The 19,331-nt window shown below is 44.5% G+C and overlaps 1 protein-coding gene and 1 non-coding gene across 4 annotated transcripts in view; one reads left to right on the forward strand and one right to left on the reverse strand.

Annotated features, from left to right (window-relative positions):
* The first annotated feature begins 7,907 nt into the window (after positions 1-7,907).
* Positions 7,908-8,014, forward strand: LOC141423560 (U6 spliceosomal RNA). The gene has a single exon (XR_012448405.1). It is a non-coding gene; the product is annotated as a U6 spliceosomal RNA (small nuclear RNA).
* A 2,199-nt stretch (positions 8,015-10,213) lies between these two features.
* The window catches only part of Gdf5 (growth differentiation factor 5), a 61,581-nt gene continuing 52,463 nt past the window's right edge, over positions 10,214-19,331 (reverse strand). For 2 of the 3 annotated variants that reach the window (XR_012448226.1, XR_012448225.1), the window contains exon 3: positions 11,584-11,671. Coding sequence is in view for 1 of the 3 variants with exons in the window: in XM_020156828.2 (XP_020012417.1) it covers positions 10,797-11,671; positions 13,671-14,283 (1,488 nt within the window). In the remaining 2 variants the exon portion in view is untranslated. Of the gene's footprint in view, positions 11,672-13,670; positions 14,625-19,331 lie in introns of those variants that run through there. The other variant, XM_020156828.2, reaches the window with a different exon arrangement.

The raw sequence follows: 19,331 nt of genomic DNA on the forward strand, positions 1-19,331 counted from the left end.
ATGGAAAGGCTTAGTAAAGATGAGAATACAGTAGAAAGAATCAAGAATATGAGGAGTTCCCATAAAGGAGAGGGAGAGAATGGCCTTAGCTAGAGAATTTCTCTTCCACTGTATCCCAAAAAAGCAGAAGAAAGAAGATGTGTATTTTGCAGGGTTGGACTGGGAGCGAAGAGCCAGGATGTTGAAGGATTTCCTTCCTTTCCATTTAGTAAATAAAGACCCATGGAGTGTTCACTGTGTACTAGACACAAGACATGTGAATACTGGCTTCATGGAGCTCATAGACTGGTGGGGAGGGAAGCACACAAAAGTCTGTTCAGCCAGTGAGGATAAAATAAAAACCCTAGGGCTAAAGATATGGCTCAAGTGGTGGATGCCTAATATGAGGCCCTAAGTTCAAACCCCGGTACCACCAAAAATGAAAAAGTGTTAAAAAGGAAATGATAAACAGTTAATTTACAGAATCACATAGAGAACTCTAGCTTCTGTGAACTCAGCTTTTTTTTAGATTCTACCTATGTAAGTGAGATCATGCAGTACTTGTCTTTCTGTGCCTGGCTTATTTCACTTAATGTCTTCCAGTTTCATCCATGTTTTCACAAGTAGCAGAATTTTCTTCTTTTTTCAGGTCCGTTGTGAATACAAACCACATTTTCTTTATCCATTCATCTATTGATGGACACTTAGATTGATTCTATATCTTGATGATTGTGGTTAATGCTGCAGTGAACATGGGAGTACAACTATCTCTTTGACATACTGATGTCATCTCCTGTAGATATATGGCCAGTAGTGGGATTGCTGGATCATAAAAGAGTTCTAGTTTTACTGTTTTCCATAATGCCTATATTTATAGTCCTACATTCCTACATATGTATATTCCTACATTCCTAATTTATAGTGTACAAGGGTTCCCTTTTTCCTACGTCCACATAAACACCTGTTTTAATAGCTATGCTAACGTGTGAAGTGATATCTCATTGGTGTATTTCATTTTATTTGGATTTTTGACAGTACTAGGATTTTAATTCAGGGCCTCAAACTTGCTAGGCAGATACTATACCACTTGAGCCATGTTCCTATCCTTTTTTTTTTTTTTTTTTTTTTTAGTTATTTTTTTCAATAAAGTCTCACATTTTTAGCCAGAAGCTGGTGGCTCACGCCTGTAATCTTAGCTACTCAGGAGGCAGAGATCAGGAGAATTGCAGTTTGAAGCCAGCTGGGGCAAATAGTTCATGAGACCCTACCTCAAAAATATCTATCAAAAAAAGAGCTGGTGGAGTGTCTCAAGTGGTAGAGCTCCTGCCTAGCAGGCATGAGGCCATGAGTTTAAACCCCAGTACTACCAAAAAGAAAAAAAGGAATCTCTCATTTTTGCCCAGGGCCAGCCTCAGACCTCAGACACACACCACTGTACCTAGTTGTTGGTTGAGATTGGGTCTTGAAATCTTTTTGGCTGCTGGCCTTAAACCACAATCCTCCCAATTTCTGTCTCCCAAGTAACTGGGGTTACAAGTATGTACCACTACACCCAGCTCATTGTGGTTTTAATATGCATTTCCCTAATGATTAACCATATTTTTTTTCATATGCTTATTGGCCATTTCTGTATCTTCTCTGGAGAAATGTCTATTTTGATTATCCTTTCCCTATTTTCTAATCAAATCATTTATTTTCTTGCTGTTGAGCTCCTTATATATTTTGGATATTAACCCCTTATCAGATGTATGGTTTACAAATATTTTCTCCCATTCCGCCAATGAGCTCTTCATTCTATTGATTGTTTCCTTTGCTGTGCAGAAGCTTTTGAGTTTGACACAACCCCATTTGTCTATTTTTGCTTTTGTTGCCTATGCTTTTGGGATCATATCCAAAGCAATATAGCCCAGCCTAATGTCATGGAGCTTTCCCCCTACTTTTCCTTCTGTTTATTTCAAAGTTTCAGATATGATGTTTAGGTCTTTAATAAACATGGAGTTGAGTTTTGTATGAGATAAAGGTCTAATTTCATTCTTCTGCATGTGGATATCCATTTGTCCCAATACCATTTCTTGAAGAGACTGTCCTTTCCCCATTTTGTGTACTTGGCATCCTTGTCAAAAATCCATTGAGGGGAGACTAAGGATACAGTTCCTTCGTAGAGACTTGTCTAGCATGTGCAAGGTTTTGGGTTCAATCCTCAATTCCTCAAAAAAAAATCAAGCGTGTCATGGTAATGTATGCCTGTAGTCCAAGCTATTCTGGAGGCTGAGGTGAGAGGATCACTTGAGCCCATGAGTGACCAACCTGGGAAACCTAGCAAGACCTTATCTCAAAAAAATTGACTATTAAAAAAAGAAAGAAAAATTTGACTATAAATACATGGATTTATTTCTAGGCTCCCTACTCCACTCTCTCAATTGACCAATATGTCTGCACAAATATTTATTCTATCATGTTCTTCTATCCCTGTATCAGAGGGAAAGAAAACCCCAGGATAATAGTCCCAGGGCAGGAAAAAAAAATGGTATATTTCAAGAATCCAAAGAAGACCAGTGTGGTCCTCAAATTAGCCTTAATAATTTAAAAGAGATATGTTAAAAAGACAGAGGGTAAAGTATTCAAGGACTTCTAGATCGAGTCCAGATTTTATTATAGGTATAGTAGGAAGCCATCAAGTCCAGATTTTATTGTAGGTATAGTAGGAAGCCATCATAATACATTAAGCAGGGAGGGCTAGTTGATTCATGTTTAAGAAGTCCACTTTAGCTGGGCACTGGTGGCTCATACCTGTAATCCTAGCTTCTTAGGAGGCAGTCATCAGGAGGATCACAGTTTAAAGCCAGCCTGGGATAATAGTTCCTGAGAACCTATCTCAAAAAAAAAAAAATCCATCACAAAAAAGGACTGGTGAAGTAGCTCAAGGTGTGAGCCCTGAGTTCAAACCCCAGTACTCCCCCCCTTAAAAAAAAGTCAATTTTGACTGCTGTACATAAAATAGATAGAAAGGGTTTAATGTTAAAATGTAAGAACAATTAGTAGGGTCATGGTATATAAACGGTTTTGATTTTAGTGCATAAATTTGGTTTTGTTCTTAAACAATATATAAAGATGTCCCTCATGAATCTGCCATGTGAAGAATTTTCAGGCCTAAATGGAGATACTTCCTATATGCAATGAGGTAGCTCTCATGTATAGTATTTATATGTAGTGTTTCTACATACATATAAATTAAGACAAGTCCCATTATATGGTAAGACAAGGATAAAAGAAACATTTCAAGACACAAATATGACACAGAAATTATGTTGTATTAGTTTTTCATTGCTATAATGAAATAACCTGAGGAAGACCAACTTTGTGAAGAAAAGAGGTTTCCTTAGCTCACAGTTTTGGAGGCTTATTGACATAGCAGTGGCATTGACCCAATTCTAGTGAGTTCCTTCTTAGTTGCCTCATACCATGGTGTATAGCAAGGGCACAGGAGCATGTGTGGGTGCCAGCAATCATATTGCCAAAAGGAAGTTAGAGAGAGCCAGGTAAGGCCAGGCTCAGGTTTATAATAACCCTCTTGTGGTAAGGCAGTACCCTCATTTGACCTAAAGGACCTCTCACTAGACTCCCCACCTTAAAGATTCCAGATCATCTCCTGGTATTGCCGCCCTAGGGAACAAGCTTACAATGTGTGAACCTTTGGAAGATACCCGAACCATAGAATATGCAAATGAGTCCAAGGTAGCACAAGAGACATTGGAATGCAATGCTGAAGATCAGAGAAAATATTGATACACGATTTTCTTTCTGATGGCTTTCATTTTCTCTGTAAACTGACATGGGGTGGGGGGAGTTCTTCTACTCAGAGCAATGCATATGGTATGCAATTATAGTTTAATGGAGTGAAGAAAATTTTAAGAGAGAAAGAAAAAAGCCAGAAAAATGGAGAACCAAGTTAAAGTTGAACACTCTTTACTTTTTAATTAATTTATTTTAGAAGGTGCAGCTCACGTGGTAGAATGCCTGCTTTGCAAGCACAAAGTCCTGAGTTCAAACCCCAATTCCACCAAAAACAAAGCAAATTTTATGAATTTTAAATTAATAGGTGTTGTATGATTACATTTTCTTTTCTAAAATTAAAACATTACAGAAAATGCCAAAGTACATTTTACCACCACTTGGATCCCCAGCCTCTTCTACCCTCTCTAAAGTTGAATTTTCTCTCAGGTTGTTTTTTGTTTTGTTTTGTTTTTTTGTGGTACAGGAGCTTGAACTCAGGGACTACACCTTGAGCCACTCCATCAGCCCTTTTTTGTAAAGGGGGTTTTTCGAGATAGGAGCTTGCAAATATTTCCCCAGGCTGGCTTCGAACCCTGATCTCTGCCTCCTGAGTAGCTAGGATTACAAGACTGAGCCACCAGAGCCTGGTTTTCTCAGGTCTTTTTAAATGCATTCATATGTATATACATGTTTGTTCCCTTAGAAGACATCAATTTGGTGGATGTGAAGTTTGTTTCCATCCCCAAGATCTTGCACATGCTAGACAAACACTATACACTGTGTTGCCCAGGCTGGCCTTGAATTCCTGGACTCAAGCAACCCTGCCTCAGCCTCCCCAGTAACAGACTAGGCATGTACCACCTCCCCTAGCTCATAGCACTTTAAATGGAAATTATGTGTTTGCATGTCTATTTATACAAGTATACTGTGAGCTGTGTTTTTTTTTGTTTTTGTTTTTGTTTTTGTTTTGCAGTACTGGGAGTTGAACCAAGGACCTTGTACATGTTAGGCAAGCACTTTACCCGTGAGCTACATCTCCACTCTCCTAAAAGCTGCTTTTGAATACAAAAATTGTTTAGTCAACAAACACAGCAGAGTCATATAACCATTTAACTTATTTCTTGGAGAAAACACAAAAGAAAAAGAAGAGCTCATGCCTGTAATCCTAGCTACCTGGGAGGCTGAGATCTGGAGGATGTCCATTTGAGACCAGCCCAGGCAAATAGTTTGAGAGACTCCGTCTCCAAAATAACCAGAGCAAAATGAACTGGAGGTGTAGCCTGCTTTGCAAATGTGGAGCCCTGAGTTTAAGCCCTAATCCCATCAAAATGATAATTATACTATAATAATTATAGCTATGATTTATTGAGTACTTACTATGGGCAGACATTATGCGAAGGATTGTCTATGTGTATTATGTATAACCCTTCCAACAGCCTTTAAAACATAGGAACTGTTACAGTCCCCATTTGACATATGAGGAAGCTTCAGGAAAGATGTGTTGACTTTTCCCAAGATCATACAGCTAATAAGAGGCAAGGGTGGAATTTGATTTCAGGCAGTGTGACTCCAGAGCTCTGACCTGTGTTAAGTGTGCAGAATTAGAAGTAACTCTAGTATTCAGTCAGCTTCCCTCCCACTTTCTCTTTCCCCTATACCGTATTCCAATCGTTTTTCAGTTTCCCAATTAATTATCCAACTCTTCTTGGCCAAAGAGAACTTGGTATTTTGCCTAGTCCATTCTTAGACTTAAAAATTCTCCTTTAGCCAGGCGCCAGTGGCTCATTCCTGTAATCGTAGCTACTCAGGAGGCAGAGATCAGGAGGATCACATTTCAAAGCTAGCCCCAGGCAAATAGTTCCTGAGACCCTATCTCAAAAAAACCCATCACAAAAAAGGGCTGGTGGAGTGGCTTAAGCAGTAAGAGCACTTGTTTAACAAGTGTGAGACCCCAAGTTCAAACCCCAGTGCTGCCACAAAAAAAAAAAAAAAAAATTCTCCTTTAAATTCATCTGAAGACTTCCAAAGAGAAATCTAATATAGTAGCTCATCTGTAAAATGGGTATTAGGCAGTTATTTAGTAGATGCTTACAGGAATGAGTGAAATAAGGATGAAAGCATTTAGCACAGTACTGAGTACCAGGAACTGCACAACAATGACAGCATTTTGTATTCATCTCTTTGTGCATAGATCTATCCTCTGAAACTACACAAACTGATCATGTCTCTTTTACTCACTGTAGTCTTTCAGTTCCTGAAGGCTGTGATCATGTTTCCTCTAAACTGCTGCTGCCCTCTTCTTTCTCTTCCTTCTTCTCTGTCTCTATATCTCTTGTTTCTTCTGCTGAATCTCACAAGACATTATTTCTAGACCTCTCACTAGTATATCCTCAGTCCCTCCCACTATGGCCTACATGAAGAAGTCAGAAAATCACTAAACAGAGTGGAACTACAGCTTCCTTATGTTTGTATGATACATGTCTATTAATGAAGCCCATACTTTTTTTTTTTTTGCAATGCTGGGGATCAGGATTTCACACCTCGTGGGCAAGGTGCCACTGAGCTATACCCCCAGCCCTGAAGCTCATACTTGTATTAGCGTTTAGGCAACTATATTATAATTCACTGAATTCACAACCATCTATAACACCATTTATTTCTCATGTGAAGTTATGAAATCACATTTTTTTTGCATCCTGTACTTGTGCAGTTTGTTTCATGAATGTAGGTATATAATGTGACTTTTTTGCTTGCTTTATTTCCTTTCCTCTGATTCAGCCTATCTTATTCCAACACCATTTGAGGTCTTTATTTTCTTTTCCACTTACGAAATGCATTTTTTTTTTTTTTTTTTTTTTTTTTTTTTTTAGTTTTGACGGTACTGGGGTTTAGAGCACAGAGCCTTGTACTTGCTAGGCAGGTGTTCTACCACTTGAGCCATTCCTCCAGCCTCTCTTTTCCACTTATACATGATCCTTAAAGACAGAATCTTTGCAAGGTAAGAAAATTCTTGTAAAGTGCACAAGTAGAACTGGGCACCAGTGGCTCATGCACGAAATCCTAGCTCCTTGGGAGGATGAGTTCAGGAGGATGGTGGTTCAAGGCTAGCCAGGACCAAAAAATCATGAGACCCCATCTCAACCAGTAGCTGGGCATGATGGTGTGCGCCTGTCATCCCAGTGAGGGCAGAAAACTTAAAATAGGAAGATCACTATATAGGCCAGCCTGGCAAAAAGTGAGGAGGATCACTATACAGGCCAGCCTGGGCAAAAAGTGAGAAACTATCTCCAGTATAATCAGAGAAAAAAGGGCTGGAGGCATGGCCTAGTGAGCACAAACCTGTGAGTTCAGATCCCAGTATCACCAAAAATAAAATATGATGCACAAATACCTAGCACATGATAAGCCCTTGGTAAACATAAACAATTGTGGTGTTGTCATTATGCCAACATTCAACATAGTGTCTGGCCCTTAGAAGACCCTCAATAAATATTCATTGATTAATGAGTGAATGACTGGATCAAAGATTTATGGAATGAATGAATTCCCTCTCTCCTGAATCTCAAGCTGATAAATTTGATATCATCCCTCTTTTACAGATAGGGAAACTGAGGCTCTGAGAAATTAAATAACTTGACCAAGGTCACTCTGCTGGAAAGTGATGGAACTAGGCTGGAACTTAGATCTGCCTGATTCCCAAGCATGTGCAACTAACCCTTCCCTACTATGCTTCTTTACTTCTGTGCTCAAATCAGAGAAGCTAGTTGGGAAGTCTGAAGTTCAAGAGGCTACCCAAGGGTGTGTCCCAAGTCCTAGAGAATTTGTTTCTGCTGTTGTGACCCTGGAACATGGGGGTGTGGAAGGGGAGCAGAGCACTAGAAACCTCTCCTCTTTCCTCCCCTCAGGGCCTCTCATGTTCCCTGCCCTAAACTCTGCTCTGCTATTTCTCCCAAGGAACTAACAGCATGGTGTATCCCCAAGGAAATGCTTTTGAGGCCAGGGAGCCAAGAGCCAAGGAAGTGACTCAACTGCCTGCCAGGACCAGAGGCAATGGAGTCAGGTGCCCAGAAGAGTAGGTCCAAAGAACAGGGAGACCTGTGGTTACCACTTCCTCTCTGGAAATCAGCTTCTTATTTATAAAAATGGCAGGGAAAGTGCTCGCTTCGGCAGCACATATACTAAAATTGGAATGATACAGAGAAGATTAGCATGGTCCCTGCGCAAGGATGACATGCAAATTCGTGAAGCATTCCATATTAAAAAAAAAATGGCAGGAAAATAATCGTCCTTGTGTTTCTTACTTCTTAGGACAGTTTGAGGCACAAAAATGACAATTCTTACTAATACTTACTCTGCCAGCTACTATGTCAATTGCTTTTCATAGCCTCACAGTCAGCCCTATGAAACAGGTATATTATTTATCCCCAGTTCTCTTCTCTACTCTTCTCTCTCTCTCTTTCTTGTTAAAAACAGGGTGAATTCAACTATGATATATTGTAAGAACTTTTGTAAATGTCATTATGTACCAGTAGTATAACAATACTATGATTAAATAAATAAATAAATAAATACAAGGAAACCAAGATTCAGGAAATTATTATCTATGCAAGATTTCTAACTGACAGAACTGAAGTTTGAAACTGAACAGTCTTTTGAGCCTTTCAGAGCTACTAGACTATGGATGGGAGAATGTGAACTATGAAGTATGACATAAGCTCTGTACTCTTTGACCAAGAATGTACTACACACTCCTCCTATGACTAGAGCTAGAGGTGATGGGGTGAGAGTATTTTCTAAGGAATCTGCTGCCCAGATTCCTACCCACAATGATCAGGTTGGATCCCTAGAGTCTTGGGAGAGGATTCACAATCTGAGTGACTCCTTTGTGAAAGAGTTCCCAGGCAGGTTGAGGTGGCAGAGGAAGGTTCTAGGGTGTTCAGTCAAAGCTATGACCAGCCATTCAAAACCTAGGCCTTTAGCAGGAAGAGTACTAAGGCCCAGGTAATGCTCTCCTGGGGCTAAGGCAGAGAGAAGTTCTAGTATATCAGAACTTTCCAAGAAACCAGGGACATGCAGCTCAGGAAATAAGTACTTATGGTAGCCAGCAACACCTGTGATCCCTTCATCCCCCATCTCTCTGCCCTTGGGTTTCTGACCACCCAGCTACTACACTGTTCTCTCTGTATCCACAATCATTTCTTTGGCTTCCCTAGCCTTCCAGGCTCATTCTCCTCTCATACACACCAGGCCTCTGTCTGCCATGGCAGCTCCTTTGTCTACTTCCAGAGCTCCCACACTCACCACTAGCCAAGCGCAATGAAGCCTGGCTAAGGAGAACTCTGTTCCAGGCTTAATCTGGCCCCTCTGGGACAGGTAATGGTCTCTAAACCAAGGAGACAGCTGAAAGGTAGGCTGCCCTTACACTGGGCTCTTGCTTCAAGTCCTGACAACCCAAGTTTCACGCCTAGAGGGAAAGGACACAAGATCTGCCCATGTTGGACAGGAATCTCTTCTCTTGAGCCAAAGCTGGGAGCCCCAGGAATCAAAGACCCAGCTGGACAAAGGTGGGGAAAATTTTGAGGCCCCCTGGGCGGGGACCAGAGGCTTGGACTTCTCATAGACCTCCCTGTGTCTCTCTCTTCAGCCAGGTAGAATCTGGCCTTAAGCCATTCAGCCTGAGGATCCAGGTGCCTACATTTTTACCCCAGAATGCTGTGTTCCTCTCCCAAAAGTTCATGTTCCATACCTCCCCAAAGAGTCTATCTGAGAAAAGGGAGTGAGCATTTACTCTAGTCCAAGCCCCAAGCAGGAAACATTGTCAGAGTGTGCCTGGCACTATTGATCAGTCTGAAGTCAATAAGGAGATCATTTGTCTCATATATGATTATGTATTTATATAGGGAAAATGTAAAGGGAGGGGGATCCATCTCTGACTTGAGCTGTGGGAGCTGATGACTAAGCAGTGAAGAGCATTGATGGTGCCGAGCTGGAGGGCAGCATGGTCACAGACAAAGTCCTGCAAGAAACAGTGATCATGGCCAAAAGGAAATGCCCCCATAGAGAAGAGACCACCCCTGGCAGCCTAGTGGAGAAAAAGATGGCTGCCTTAGTGGAGCCCAGTAAATTCTGTGAGTATTGGAGGGAAGAAACGAAAAAGGGATGATTTTAAAGGAAATAAAACCTCCAATATCTCTCTCATTTAGAGATCCATTTTGGAGACAACAAATCAACTGAGGAATGTAAAACTGTAATCCTGCTGCCAGGCCCCAACGGAGCAGATGGAGCTGGGGACCAATGGGCCTTTGGAAGGAACAGGAATGAGGTAAGAGGTGAGCCCTGGCCCTGCCCAGCCACACTTTCTGCTCCATTCTGTTTCAGTTCCCAGGAGTGGGGGTGGTGTCCAGGGCTGGGAAACAGTTTTTACTTGAGGCAACCCACCTTCCCTTCATGGGTCAAGAATTCTTTGAGGGGTCATGGGTACTCTGGAGTAAATAAGAAATCTGCTACAGTTTTAGGCACAGTTTTGCTTTTTATCTCATCAATGTATATTTTAATCTAGCAGTGTAACAGCCTCATACTCCTCACCCCTGCCCAAGCCCTCTCCCCCTCTCTTCCACCCTGGCCCAATCAGAATCTCAACTGCCCTAAGAGCAGAAAGTGACCAGGCACAAAAGTAATTGAAAGATCAAGCACCCAGGAAATGCTTAGGATAACACCAGACTGTCCTGGAGAGTCCCAAGGCTGAAGAGTCCCAGGTGAGGAGAGGTGGTTGGCTGAGTTTCATTGGTAAATGCATGGGTCCCAGTCCCATTCAAAAGTGTGTCCCCTGGGCCCATCCCGCCAGTCAGAGGAGCAGAAAGGCGGCAATCCTCAGATGGGGACTTATGGATAAGTTGCATTCAGTGAACAAAGCTGCTGAAATCCCCTTTCCCAAGGGCTCTGTAGATGCTGTTAGCTAAGGCTTCATCATCCTTCTGTGATTCCAGGAATTCAAGGAAGGGCTGTCAGGATGTGCCACCCCAGAAGACAGAGGGCCAGTGCTGCTACCTACAGCCACAAGACTCCACAACCATATCCTCGTACTGCTTATACACCACGTTGTTGGCAGAGTCAATGAAGAGGATGCTGATGGGACTTAGCCGTGTGGGCACACAGCAGGTGGGTGGTGTGGACTCCGGGTCCATGGAGTTCATCAAGGTCTGGATAACCGCATGGTTTGTGGGCTCCAGGTGGGAACGCAATGGGAACTCACACAACCCCTCGCAGTGGAAGGCCTCGTATTCAAGAGGTGCAATGATCCAGTCGTCCCAGCCCATGTCCTTGAAGTTCACGTGCAGGGCCTTCCGACTGCAGCGGGCCTTGAGGTTCTTGCTGGGTCTCTTGCCTTGGCGAGTGGCCAGTGGGGCCCGCCGCTTCCGCCGCTGGCTGAACAGGTACTCGTACACAGTCTTGTCATCCTGGCCAGAGCGGGCTTTAATCTCATTAAAGAACAGGTCTCGTTTCTTGGTACGGCCAAACACCAGGAACAGAGCCTTCTCGTGGACCTGCCGGGCAACTCGGTCAAAACCCAGGCCACGGAGGTCCACAGCCCGGCCCCGTTCCCAGGCCTCCAGCTCCAAGCACAGCTGGGCTGAGTTCTTAAAGTTTCGGAAGAGCTTCCAGATGTCGAACACCTCCCAGCCAGTTCCATCCAGGCCTGGCACAGAGCGCACATCCAGCAAGGCTGCTGGTTGCTGGCCGCTGGGGCAGCTGGACAGCTTCAGCTGGGCAGTCCGCCCACCGCCAGGGCCCACTGGTTTGGCTGTGTCAGAGGGCTTCTTCCGAAAGATCCGTAGCTCAGCCCCCAGCAACCCGTCCTTCTCCAGGGCACTAATGTCAAACACGTACCTCTGCTTCCTGACCACAGGACCTCGGTCATCTGGAGAGAATAGCCAGAAGTCAATTCCTACAACCTCGCCAAAGGAGCTGGTCACCTCAAGGTCTCCAGGAAGGGCCCCAGTCTCTCTCTTTTAAAAGAGCTCTCTTTAACCTCTTCCCTACTGTGACAAAGGCCAACACCCAAATCACTGTGAGCCCTTTTCAAAATGTGGGTACTTCCTATACAGCTGACCAAGTAGAGGTGTTTCTCTTTAGGTGTGGCTGTGGGTGATTTGAATGATTCTGGGTGTTTTGGCAATGATCTATGTGTATTAGAGTCATCTGCCTTATAACTGTCTCCTACCTATCTCTTCCCTATCCATGATACCACTTGGTATCTCATGTGTATGCTAAAATTACCCATATTCCCAGACGAGGAACCCAAAGCTCAGAGAAGGTAGGAGACTTGCTCAAGGTCACTCAGCTAGAAAACAACAGAGAGAGAGCTCTAGCCTACTATCTTCATACCTGGTCTTGAGCTTCTTTCACTATATTTAAAGGAGATCTTACTGTTCTTATTTTATGAATGAAGCACAGAAATGGGGACTGACTTGAGTCACGCAGCAAGTTAATGACAAAGTCGGTCTACAACCCAATTTCTTTGGCTTACCGATCAATCATTTTGGTGTATATCCATGGCTAGGTGTGTGAGTGTGACATTGCATGTGTGCATGTGTTTGATTGGGCTCATGTGTGAATATGTAATGTATGTGTGAGTGACATGTTAGATGTATGTACATTTGGGCTTATGTGACTATTCGAAGGGTGTTTATTATATATATGAGTATGATGCCATGCATATACATGAGATGGGGTGTGTGTGGGTGTGTGTGTGTGTGTGTGTGTAGCTCAGTAGTATCTCTGAATCAGCATGCCCTCCTTCCTAAATACCAATTTGCCATTGGGGAACATTCATATATTGCTTTAGAAGGTAACTAATTAGGCCTTTAAACTCCCCCATCTCCTCCTCCCCAGGCTCCCTCAGTGCTGGGGGGACACAAGGAGTTATTTTATGAGCCCTCAAGGGGTCACAGCTTTTCCTGGCTGGGCAAGCAGCCAGGCCACCTCCCCCACCTCAGCCAGACCTGCTGCCTCTGTGCCTCCCCCACCCCCTGCCAGCTCTAATGAGGAGCCTCTCCCACTCTCCGGCCCCTCCCCCACTCTGCCAGCCAAAGCCCCAGGACACAGAACCAGACCATGTGAGCTGCAAGCAACCCCAACAACCAGCAGTCTACCTCCTTCTTCACACTGTTGAGAAATCAAGGCTCTGAGAGGAAAAAGGACTTACTGAGATCACACAGCAAGTTGAGAGGTACAGCTGAGGCACTAACAGTAGGTGGGCAGAGGGAGAAGCAAGAGTTAATGATGAAAATGACATGTGTTAACATAGAGCACAAAGTTTGCACATTTGAAGGGCTCTCAGAAATGCTCCAGTCCAACCCCGTATCAGTGTATACATGGGAAAACTGAGACCCTGAGGTGAGAAGGGTTTTTCCCAAGATCACATTGTGAGTTAGACCCTAGGTGTGCTGCCTCCTTCCATGACTCTAAAATGCCCTCTTTTCTATCTTCACCTGTCCTGCCCCCTCTGCCACCTAACCTGAGAGCAAAGTTGAATAACTACAAGGTCTCAATATTCATTTTTCTCTGCTAGAAGAAAATCTGGAGCGTTGAAAGTTTGGCCAACCCATGTAGGTACAAAGCATGGCCTGGCAATCAAAAGTCTTGGGGTCTAGTTTCTAACTACCACCAATTGGCAGGTCTTGTCTCCTTTGCAGGCTTTAGCACCCATTTCTGCACCTTGCAGGGACTGGACATGGTGATCTCTAGGTGCCCTCCAGTGCTGACACACTAGCAGCCTGGATCTGGTATGTGTGACATAAGTCCCAGGTACCCACCCCAGGCTAAATGCACACACTGTCCCCTACTTGTGCAGTGTTGGGGATCTGGAAGCCCCTTGGTGCGTGCAGATGCCCCTCCCTGCCACCCCAACCCCTCACCTTGCCCTTTGTCAATAAAGCTGGTGATGGTGTTGGCCAGGCCAGCCTCCAACTTCACGCTGCTGTTGCCTCCCTTTCTGTCAGCATCGGACAGCGTCTTGTACAGCGAGAGCATGTACTCGTGGGGTGTGATGGGGGGCGGGCGGAAAGGCTCCTTGGGCTCTCGAGGGGGCCCAGGCTCCCTGGCCTTCTTCAGCAGGAAGGAGCTGGGGACAGTTCCTGCCTTTGGGGGTGCCTTGCCCCCAGAAAGCTGTCCTTTTGGGGTTACAGTCCGTGCTGCAGCCTGCCTGGTCTGGGGAGGGGATCCTGGCTTAGGTTCAGGGCCACCAGATCTAGGGGGCAGCTTTTTGGGTTCATCCTTCTTGGCTTGTGCCTGCCCAGAGCCTCCCTTTGCCCTGGCATTGGTGGCCCCCCCACCATAGCTGTGACCCCCTGGCCTAAAGATGTTCCGGGCCAGGGGGGCCTTCTCCTTAGGCTCTGCTTTGGCCAATCCTGGCCTAGCCCCCGGGGGTCTCTGGCCCAAGTCAGGGGCACCCAACACAGTGCAGATGAATTCCAGGTCCAGCCAAGTCAGGTGCCAAAGCAAGAAAGTGAGGAGTTTGGGGAGTCTCATCCTCTGGCCAGCCGCTGAATGACACCACAGAGAAAGGCGGCAGCAGCGAAGGTGCCTCTGGCTTGGCAGGAAAAACCATGAAAGGAGCAGATCTTCAGAAGCAGTGGCAGCAACAGCAGGAAGGGCTCTCTGCTCAGTCTGAGACTCTTGAAGTCCGCCGGGCGTGTGTCTGTATCCAGTCCCATAGTGGAAATGCTCCGGTATCCAGACGTGCACCGTCTCCAGTCAGCAGCTGAAAATAACTTGTTCTTGAAAGGAGAAAGCCGACCGCCCCCTTTCTCCCGCACAACTGACTGAGGGCTTGAAGGAGGCTTGTATAAGGCTGAGGGATTTTTCCAAGAAGGAAGAATGGCGTAATGCTGCCTGTGTGCTCCAGTTTTTTTTTTTTTTTTTCCTTCTAGTTTTGAATCCTTTCCAGTGAAAATACTTCACACACACACACACACACACACACACACACACACACCTGCAGGTGCTCAGAAAAATCTTTTACAAACCTGAACTCAGGAATTGGAAACGGAATTCCAACCCAAACCAATTTAATTACTCTCTGATGTCATGCTGTCTAAATTCATTTAAGTGCGATATATTTATGTGAAAAAAAAATCACCGCTGCCCTTTCGAGGCCATGGCTCATGGGGGCTCTTGGCACTGAGCCCCACAGCGGGGACTCAGGCTTAGGGGGCCTCCTGGTCCCCGGAGCAGACTCAGGGGTCTTCACCTCCACCTCTCCAAGCAGTCCACCCCAACATCCTAAAGAGAGATGCTGAGCAGAGAGCTCAGACATCTGAAGCCGCAGTGGCATGGGGAGGATATATTTTCAGTGAAGTCCTTGGAGTGCTTTTAAAGCATTTTCAACCCTGTGTCTAGTCTGGGACCTGATTTGGTGTGTGTGTGTGTGTGTGTGTGTGTGTGTGTGTGTGTGTTGGGGGGGGCGGCACAGATGGCAGCATTTACCCACAGTTTCCTTTATTTTAATAAACTTCTGTTGACCCAGAGACAGAAAAAAATCTCAGTGCACATTCCCCCCCCCCCAAATACCATTGGCTGAGCTCTGATGGTTTTTTCAGGTTTAGGGGCACTGCCACCCTGGAGCCTGGAGGCAGGTCCAGGGTGTATCCCTCCTTCAGACTTGGGGACACTGCCACCCTGGAAACTTCTCCTTGGCTAGAGGCAGGTCCAGGGTGTACCTCTCCCACCACCCCAGCAAAGATGTCCTCAGAGTTTTCTTAGAACAAATTGGCTGAGTCCGGAGGTGGCAGCTCCAGCCTGGGGCAGCAGCGACCCCTGCAGGAGGCTGGAAAAGTGATTCCTGCATGATGCTTTTCTGATAGCTTGGGAAGAGGTAGGTCTTAATTACAGCTAGATTCAAGGGTTTCTTAAACCCCTTCTTGAAGCCTTGGTGAAGTACTGAAGCTCCCCCTGTCCTCTGGAGAGCCTGCTCCATAGAGACCCTGAACAATTTTCCAAGGGAAACTGTTCTCTTCACCTGGAATCCCCTTCTGTTACTCTCACATCTGGAGTTCTCATCCTGAGCTTCAGCAGGGAAATTTACCTTCTCCAGGAAACCTTTCCTGATTCCCTGATGGAGCCAATGACTCCACACCACACTTGTCATTCACTTGTCATTGACATTCTACCACCACACTTGTCATACTGTGAGCAGCATGGCAGTAGGAGAAGCAGTAGTCAGGTAGACGTCCTTCTTGAGCTTTTTGTTGTTGTTTTGTTTTAAGCAATGCTGGGAGTTGGAGTAGCCAAGCGATGCTGCTGGATTTGAAGATCAGTGACCCCAGGAGCATCAACATGAAAAAGACTGGTGGACCACTTGAACATTCAGTGTGAGGGTTTTGTTTTGTTTTGTTGTTGGTTTGTTATTGTTGTCTTTGGTGCTGGGGATTAAACCTAGGGCTAAGCACATGCTCAATCACTGCTTTCCCTTTGACTTTACCTGTTAGCCAGTCCTTTCTGACATCCCTCACTCTCTACTGTCTCCGTCACTGTCCCCACACTCTGTCCTCCTCACTGATTGACCTGTTATAATTCTCTCATAACTGGCTTCTAGCCATGTGCCCTGGCTCATGCCTGTAATCCTAGCTACTCAGGAGGCAGAGATCAGGAAGATCATGGTTCCAAGTCAGCCCGGGCAAATAGTTTGCAAGATTCTATCTCGAAAATAACCAGCACAAAAACAGGGCTGGCAGGGTGATTCAAATGCTAAAGCGCCTGTCTAGCAAGTGTGAGGCCCTAAGTTCAAACCCCAATACTGCCAATAAATAAATAACTGAATTCTAGGCCCCCAGGATCTCTCCATTCCAACCTTCCCTCTAGCTGAACAAAATCTAACCATTGAATAAGTGCCGACTCACGAAGCCTTCCCTCATCCCCCAGAAAAGGCACACATACACATAACTTCCAAACTGCCAGCACACATTTTCTGTGCTACTTTCTGTTCTGACAGCTTAAAGTCCATCCAGTCTTTGTCTCTCTGCCCCCATCTCTAAAATAATTCAGTTCTTCTACTCTTAAGTACTCTTTTCATATTTTTATTATAACTTAATTCCTTGTGCCTATCATAATTTATGCACATATCTGTCTCTCCCATTAGATTATAACTAGACTACACCATGTTTGTCTTTCAATTATTCCCAGTGCTTGGCATAGGGCCCAGCATACAGCAGAGCCTCAGTATGTGTTGCTTGAATGAATGAATCTCACCTGTCCCTTGAACACAAAAGCCATCATTTTAAACATATCAGGCCTTCTCTGCATTCCATCTTGCCACTTTTAGGCATTTTGTAAGCTCCATCAAATTAATAAAGGATGAATGGGTCAAGTAACACAGATATCCCTATACCTGGTTTGATAAAGAACAGACCTGGTTTTGTCTTTTAACTTTTTTTCAATACCAGGGTTTGAACCCAGGGCCTTGTGCTTGCTAGGCAGGCGCTATCACTTGCTGGGAGTTAAGCGATGCTGCTGGATTTGAAGATCAGTGACCCCAGGAGCATCAACATGAAAGGACTGGTGGGCCACTTAAACACTCAGTATGAGGGTTTTGTTTTGTTTTGTTGTTGGTTTGTTATAGTTGCTTTTGGTGCTGGGGATTAAACCTAGGGCTAAGCCACGCTCAATCACTGCTTTCCCTTTGACTGCCCCCTTTAACCAGTCCTTTCTGGTATTTCTCCCTTGTTCTGGCATCCCACAAACCTTGTTGGGACTACTGATTCGGTTATTTACACATTATGTGATCTTGGAAATCCTCTCACCGCTCTGAAACTCTAAACAGGGATAATGACAGTACTTACTTCACTCGGGATTTTTGTGGGTATTCAATGAAGAGAATTGTTTAAAAAAATTATTAGTTTAGGACTGACAGTGTGGCTCAAGAGGTAGAGTGCCTACCTAGCAAGTATGAGGCCCTGAATTCAAACCCCAGTACTGCCAAAAAAAATTAGCCTACAACATGACAAATTTTAATAACTATTTTTAGCACTTCCTTTTGAAGTAGACACTTGTATTTTTATCTACTTATCTCCCCAAGTACCCTTTGATGAAGGTACTTTTAGTATACCCATTTTGCAGATAACTGTGTTGAAAACTCAGAAATCTTAGATTATTATTTGAAGCCTAATTTCTGCTTCAACACATGTTATATTAAGAATTCTGCTCTGGTCAGGTGCTGGTGGCTCATGCCTGTAATCCTAGCTACTCAGGAGGCAGAGATCAGAAGAACCTCGGTTCGAAGCCAGCCCAGGCAGATAGTGCACTCTATTTCAAAAAAAAAAAAACCACTTCACAAAAAAGGGCTGGTGGAGTAGCTCAAGGTGTAGGCCCTCAGTTCAACCCCCAGTACCACAAAAAAAAAAAAAAAATTTGCTCTGGTTTCTAGAAAGTGATGATAAGTGAGAGTGGTGGGGGGATATTAGAATATTCTAACTTTCAGCCAAGGTCTTGTCCAGTAGGCTAGAACTTTGGGGACATGGAGGAGTCTCAGGGCAGACGCTATTGTCTGAAGACTAGAGAATACCCAGGAGTGGGGTAGGAGCAGGGAAAGGGACTGAGCTTGGTTGGAAGGCCCTCTCCAGGGAGGAGCCCAGGGTTCCTGCTTGGCTCTCACTATAAAGGTGACTAATCACTTTGGTCCCCTCTGGTAATTGCAACCAGATGCTGCTGCTGGCAGCCCTTCAGTCCCGACATGTTTAATTACTGGGACACAGAGTCCCTGGGTCCCCTGTGGTCTCCCCCCACCCCCATCCTGTCAGCAATATTAATGTCAAATTTGAGGTAGAGGATGGGAGCCTTGGGAAGCCACTGGCATGGAAATAATCTTTACTGTCCCTTCCACTATGTAGAGCCTTTAACTTTTATAAATCTTTCCCCATCCATTATCTCACTGGCACCTCACAAACATCCTTATAAACTCAGTAAGCCAGTATTACTAGATTACTAGATGAGCAAATAGTGAAACAAATAATAATAATAATCCCTTGGATTTTTTTTTTATTCAAGCACTTAGCAATTTTTAAAGAGGCTTCACATTCCTTATGCTATCAGAACCTCCTGAGATCTCTCTATAGTTGGTCTAGCACACATAATCACTGAAACAGGTTTTGAGACTGAACAATGAGTATACCAAACAGAGGGAACAGCAAATGCAAAGGCCCTGAGGTAGGATTGTGCTGGGCACAACCGTAGAAGTTGATTTAGCTGAAGCAGAGTGAGCGAAGGGTTGAGTGATAAGAGATGAAGTCAGATGGTGTGGGAACTGCATCATATGTGGCCTTGCAGGCCGTAGATGGGAATTCAATTTTATATTTAGAGCAGTGGGAAATCTAATGGAGGATTTTAAGCAGGAGAGGTATAACAGTGACTAAAAGCTAAACTACCTGCCTTCAAATCTTGGCTCCCCAATTTACCAACTGTGTAATCTAAAGTAAATAACTCTCTTGGTGCCTCAGTTCCATAATAATATACCTAAACAAAACCCTGCCTCGTAAGGTGGTAGTGAGTAAATTTCTTAAAGTTCAGTGTCTCATAAATAGTAT

The sequence above is a fragment of the Castor canadensis genome, chromosome 5 (genome assembly GCF_047511655.1).
Source record: "Castor canadensis chromosome 5, mCasCan1.hap1v2, whole genome shotgun sequence".
NCBI lineage: Eukaryota > Metazoa > Chordata > Mammalia > Rodentia > Castoridae > Castor > Castor canadensis.